Consider the following 6,698-nt stretch of genomic DNA (forward strand, 5'->3'; position numbering starts at 1 on the left):
AGGAACGGCGCTGTCACAGTTCTCTCCCTCATCAATTGTCTGGTTCCAGCGGTGGGTCTGTGCTAGACGACCCATCACCAGCTTTTTCCACTGGTTACCAGTACGTGGTAGAATCCACTTCCAGATCTGGTTGTCTTTAAATCTGTGAATGGATTGGCTCCATCTTATCTCTCTTTAACAAAAGAATCCAAGTGGAGCCCTCAGGTCTGCAGATAAGCAGCTTCTGACCAGAACTAGACGTAAAAACAGAGGTGAGCTTTATCGATGGCTGCAGCCAAACTCTGGAACAGTCGCCCTTCACATCAGGTCGTCACCAACACTGGACATTTTTAAAAGCCGGTTGGAAACACATTTGTACTCTGTAGCTTTCAATCCTGACCAGTCTTTATAGTCATTACTGTGTATGTTTCCTATTTTCTCTCTACTCTGTGCAGCACTTTGGCTCAAGCTGTTTTTAAATGTGCTGATAAATAAATGTAGATTTCTTTGAATAAAACAGTGGAGCCGAGCTTTGAGCTCAGTGTGTAACAGTGTGTGTGTGAGAGCCATGTAATGTCCATGTGTGCATGCTGACTGTGCTGCTCTGACCCCCCTCCTCCTTTCAGGGTGGAGCCTGCTGGAGTCCGATGGTTGAGACCAGGTCTGAGGAAGTGTAAGTGTGTTTTTAATGGGATTCATGAAAACAAAGCAGCACACATTCAACCATCTTCATCATGTCAGGAGTCATCATCAAAGTGTCAATCAATGAACAGATGATGGATCAATAACTGCAGCTGGATTGTGTTTGTTCTCTCCATCAGATTCCTGTCAACTCACAATCGACACAAACACAGTGAACACAAAGCTCCAACTGTCTGACAACAACAGGAAGGTGACACATGTGTGGGAGGTTCAGTCATATCCTGATCATCCAGACAGATTTGATGTTTTTAATTATCAGCTGCTGTGTAGAAATGGTCTGACTGGTCGCTGTTACTGGGAGGTCGAGTGGAGAGGAAACGTTGATATATCAGTGAGTTACAGAAGCATCAGAAGGAAAGGAGGCAGTGATGACTGTTTGTTTGGAGGAAATGATCAGTCCTGGAGTCTGTACTGCTCTGATGATGGTCCTCAGTCTGTCTGGCACAATAAGATACAAACATCCATCTCCTCCTCCTCCTCCTCCTCCTCCTCCTCTGTCTCTAACAGAGCAGCAGTGTATGTGGACTGTCCTGCTGGCACTCTGTCCTTCTACAGAGTCTCCTCTGACACTCTGATCCACCTCCACACCTTCAACACCACATTCACTCAAACTCTTTATCCTGGTTTTTATGGCTGGTCTCCTGGTGCATCAGTGTCCCTGTGCTGAGTGGAGTGTAAAGAGTGTCTCCTGTTACAGAAACACTCTGACTGTTGAACAGATAGTTCAGTCTGTACATGTCTGTCTCTTTCACTCACAAACACGTTTTCAGATTCATGGATTCAATCAGTTGATATTTGAAACTCTTCTAAATGATTCCTTGTAAACTTCTTCAGTCACAAACAAACAGGAAGTGATGTCACATGTGTTCCTGTCCACACAGCAGAATGAGTCTATTGCTGACAGTGATGTACAAACAGAGTGAGCATTTCTGAGGCCCAAAATAAACTGAGTAGTTCACTGAATGAACAATGGACTGTGAGCTCAGTTCCTTCATCATTAGTATGGATTATATATGTATATGTATTATATTAGTATCATATATATCAGGTGCTGCTGCTTTCAGTCATTGTGCAAATGTGCTGTTTGTAAGCTTGTAAAGCTGCAGTCAGCTGAGACTGAAGAAGTCACCTGATCAGTGAGCAAACGTTTCTGAAAACGTCCAGATGAACAGAATCAACCTTTTGGGATCAGCCAGCAATGCAGCATCATTGTTGTTCAGCTTCAGAGGTTTGCAGGAATGAACTGATGACCAGAAACAGCTGCAAAGTCCAAGAAAATACCAGCTGGAGTTCAGCTGCATTTGAAGAAGTCAAAGAAAAGTAAGGATGGCAAAGGGCGACGTTTTCTTCCAAAGAGCTGCAAACATGGTCGACGCCTCATTAGAAGAATCATCTGGACATTTGTGAGGAACTCTAACCAAGAAAGCAACGTCACACAGATCCAACAGACAGTTTCCATGACTGCAAGTGTTGAGTGGAAAAATGCTACATTGCATTATTGCATCCTCTCACCACAGGAGGCGCTGTTGGCACCACTGATTGCTGATCAGCTGTTCTCTGATGATCTGATTGATACTGTGAATAACGGGACTCACTGAACTCTGTGACACAGTGAAGATTACAGAGTTTAACTTCACCCTTTAAGACTGACCACAGAACCAAGTCCGCCAGAGCTTTTGTTATATTTTTACATGCTGTGGAGCCATTTGTGGGAGCATTTCAAGTTGCTATACATCAATACAACTGTTATAGCCCTAATTTTAATAATATGTATGCATTAAGTCCATAGTAACTACATAAACTGCAAAAACAACCTCTGCTCATCCATCTCTGTGTGTATCAGGATACATTTGGTTCATAATACACAGAAAAATCAGAGTTATTACCTGTAATAAATGTGAAAGATTCCTGCAGTGATAACCAGGCAGGACTGAAACACATCCAAGCTGTCACCACGGTAACAGCACCGCCCATCCACAGGTGAGGGGAGGAGCAAAAAGAGGGACTTTGACCATTTTATACTAAAAACACTCAACTAATGTTTCTAATATGAAACAAATAAGCCCACATTAATGTGAGCGTTTATTAAATAATAATAATGATGATTTCCTCCTGATCTCATTTCCACAGCAGAGAAAACTGTGGTGTATATTGAGGTGGAGGGTGTGGTCTGTGGCTCAGGTGTAGAGTGAGGGTGGGGTGCACCACAGCAGCATGCTGGGACTGCTGAGGGTGGAGGAGGGAGTGATGATGACATCAGAGCTGCAGCACAGAGACCAGTGAACACACAGTCTGTTCATCTTTGCATAGATACAATATACAGCACAATATTGAATGACAGACACGCTGTGGGAGCTTCCACAGATACACTGACGTCAGCATCCAGAGTCCTCCTGCTGCTCCCCCCTCAGAGCCCCGTGATCAGCACCAACACATTCAGTTAGATGACAGAGTCCAGCTGCAGCTAGAATCAGCTCCCCTCTGTGAACAACAGCACAGCGTCAGTGTTTCACACTCAGTGAAAGGAGGAAACAGCAGAAGAACACCATGTGTGCTACGTTTCCCAGGACACACTACAAACTGCACAAATACAGAGCAGCACGTGGAAGGACCTGGAGCTGCATTTACAGAGCTGCAGACAGCGTGATGTCCTGTATGGACAGGTGGAAGGAAGCAAGTCCTCAGCTGGAACACTCGTGTTTGTCCACAGACAGGAAACACAGCAGGAAACTTCCTCACAGAAGTGCAGCTCATGGATAACACACTTCCTGTCAGTCAGAATGAGGCTGCAGCCAAACACAGAAAGGTGTTTTTGTCCAGATGAGCCCAGAGAAGAAACACGAGTGTTCACAGACATCAGAAGCTCAGAGAGGTGAAACATGAGGTTGGAGTCCTCGTCAGCATCCAGAAGAGCTGCTGTGAAACCCTGAGTACTCATGACAGACTCTGATGGCACAAACACATCATGATTCAAACAGAAAGACAAACATGGAGCTCCTGATCCTCCTGCATGAGAACAAGCTGACATGAGCGCTGTGTCTGAGAGTGTCTCCCTGTCACAGTGACAATAACACAGCTGCTGCTCACAGTCATTAAACTGACCTGAGGTCAGCTGTGCTCCTTACATATGAACCATGTGACCTCACATCAGTGCTGTGGATGACTGTAGTCATAGAAGAGTAGAGCTGTAGCAGGTGGTGTGAGGAGGAGGTGGTGTATTCTAGTTAACGCAGTACTGAAACACTCCAGCAGAGGGCGCTGTTAAGTCCTTATTGTAACACAGTTACTGTGTGCAGTTAGACTTCATACATAATCTGCACTTATTTCCATCAGACATGCTGTCAGTAAATGATTGGTTTCTATTGATTCTACTTCCTGTTGACTCGTTTGATGACAGTGAAACAATCACAGCTGATTGTGTGATGATGTAAACTGTCACTGTTACATTCAGTGTGTGTGACATAATGTTAGTGCAGGCTGATAACAGCCTGGTTCTGTTAGAAACACATGAACGTGTCCATAGATCAGTGTGTGTTTAACATGAGAGCTTCAGCCCTGCTGATGTGTTAAATAAAGACATGCAGGAAAACTGATGAGACTCTGAAATAACTCTTTATATTTATAATGTAACTCTGCATCAAAAGAACAACAAAGGATCCCAGACAGGTTTCTGTGAACAAAGACCATTCTGATGTTTCTGTGTTTCTAACACTTTGACATTATTAGTAAACAGACTGCAGTGAGCAGCATTTATAAAGAGCTTCTATATAAAGATATGACAGCTGTTTGACAAGTTTATCACTCTGTGTTTGGACCTGATCAGTCCAGCTGTTTACTTGAAACATGTTCATTTACCTGTTCTGTTATATTCATGTTCTTGTCTCTGTTGAAAACACATTTTAATGTCCCTCAGATTTTTCTCCCAGATGAATAAATATAAAAATGACACAAACTGACTGCAGCTACTTTTTGTCCTTTCTGTCAAAAACCTTCATGTGACTCATGAGAGACACGTTTCAGCTGTTTGTGACAGATCAGAGGCCAACAAGTCATTTATAACACTTTCCATCATTGTTTAAAGTTCTCAGTGTTTCTGTGTTGCTGCGTATAGGATCTCCCAGCATCATCACTGTGCTGTCCAATCATTGTGTGCGAGGTTACCCTTATAGTGCGATGTGTGTTTGCACAAAGAGAAGCATGTGTGTCAAATATAAATAAGCACAGAACAGAAACAGCTGCTCGTTTCTTCTGTTTAGAGTCAAGTTAGTGTTTTGTGTCTTTGTTTGAGGCCTGATGTCGAGCAGAGGTGTGTGTAACTGCACTGCTCTGTTATATGTGTGAAGTGTGTGCTTCTCTTCAGCATCATCTTTGTCACTGCTGATTCCTTTGTGTCATCATGTGCTGAGAAGAGAGAACAGTTATAACGGAGGAGCAAAAGGAAGCCCTGAAATCTGCATCAACAAGGAAGTGTTGGCTCACCAGTGATCCCAGCAGAGCCACTGGTTTGGCTCCAGTTGTTCTAGATTCAATGATGTTGTTGCTACAGATACATGTCAGCATCTTTATTGAATTTAATATGAAGCAGAAATGGTGTCATTAGGAGAAGAAGAGGAGAACAAGTCCGGCGAGGAGGCAGCAGCTCTTAAAGATGAAACAGCAGCTCAGCCCTGAGCTCAGAGAGCTGCACATGAAAAAGCTCCTCAAGCAGATCCTGTCAGAGGTTTGTCATCAACAGGAGGAACTGTTCACATCATAGGATGAAGATGCTGTCAGCTGGATGAAGAAGGTTATTTAATGCAAACGTTCACACTGAAGTCAAATTGTTGTCGTGTTGAACAGATTCATGTACTGATCGTCTCCAGAATGTTAGAAGAGCTTCAATGAATCATTAGAAACAACTTACAGCTGCACAGCTGTGTCAAACACATCTGTGTGTCATTGTGGGATTGTTGTGTTTCTACATGTGACACACGTCTAAAACATGCACACAATCTGAACACAAACAGGGACTCATGTGTTCCCACAGCCAGATGCTGAGAGCCATTTCCTTGTAGTCCTGTGTCTACATACATGAACCATTAGATGTTATTGGAATGATTGTCAGCTCTGATAGTTTCATGTGTGTTTAGCTGGACGCTGTTTGATCCTCGACATGTTTAAAGGTGTCCAGTCCTGAGACACTGGGGCTGGAAACAGCTGTGATGTCATTGGACTGTCACACAGACAGAAGTGCATGAAGTGAGCAGCCGAGGAGCCGCTGATGTTTTGGATTCAACAGCATTTGAAAGGTCGACACAGACACATTTGCACACAGAAAGCTGAATCTGTCATATGCCACAGTGAACTCACTGTTCAGTGTTTTTCAGGAAGCTTCTTAACTGCCTCTGCTGCCAAACAAGCAGCTGATGTCCTTGAGAAGAAGCTGAAGAAGTCTTCAACAACAAATACAGGAAGTGGACTTTCAAATACTAGATTCACTTTAGACTCACAGAGAAATGACTCAACCAGCTGTGTTTGACTATATGAAAGGTCAGTGTGTGTCTGCACACAGACTGTTGTGTTGGACTGTTATTCAGTTGTCTGCTGAATCTTTTCAAATGTCTGCATCTCAGCTGTGATGAGGCTGGGGGTCATGGGAGGCCACCGTAGCAGCCTCTTCAACATCATGACATCATCATAAATGCTGCTGGACTGTCTGATGGGCTGACGGTGAAAAAGCCGTCGGGAAGGAAACAGAAGACATTTCAGAGGCTGCAGCAGATTTCTTTGATTCGGGGCCTTTTTCAGCTTTATTGGACAGAGCAGTGAAGATAAGTGACAGCAAAGCAGAGAGAAAGGGGGCGTGGCCCGGGTCAAAGCCAGGCCAGCTGCTCTCCACCTCGTGGTCACCTGCTCATCCTAGTGAGCTCCACCAGCAGCCCTTTCACACACTTTACACTGTCAAACACTGTGTGTGGACCTCAGCTAACAACAGGCTACATTTAAGTCTGGACTACATGCTTTTATATTGTTTTTAT

The 6,698-nt window shown here is 43.9% G+C and overlaps 1 protein-coding gene across 1 annotated transcript; it reads left to right on the forward strand.

Annotated features, from left to right (window-relative positions):
* Positions 1–582: 582 nt before the first annotated feature.
* Positions 583–1,415, forward strand: LOC146640677 (stonustoxin subunit alpha-like; the record flags this gene model as incomplete). Its single annotated transcript, XM_085400075.1, has 2 exons — positions 583–652; positions 801–1,415. Coding segments are annotated over 2 exons (618 nt in total), but the record flags the coding sequence as incomplete, so codon positions are not given.
* Between the last annotated feature and the right edge of the window lie 5,283 nt (positions 1,416–6,698).

This window comes from Rhamphochromis longiceps, unplaced genomic scaffold (genome assembly GCF_057381845.1).
Source record: "Rhamphochromis longiceps isolate RC_006_pf unplaced genomic scaffold, R_longiceps_female_GT1.1 unmapped_scaffold_4, whole genome shotgun sequence".
NCBI classification, from domain to species: domain Eukaryota; kingdom Metazoa; phylum Chordata; class Actinopteri; order Cichliformes; family Cichlidae; genus Rhamphochromis; species Rhamphochromis longiceps.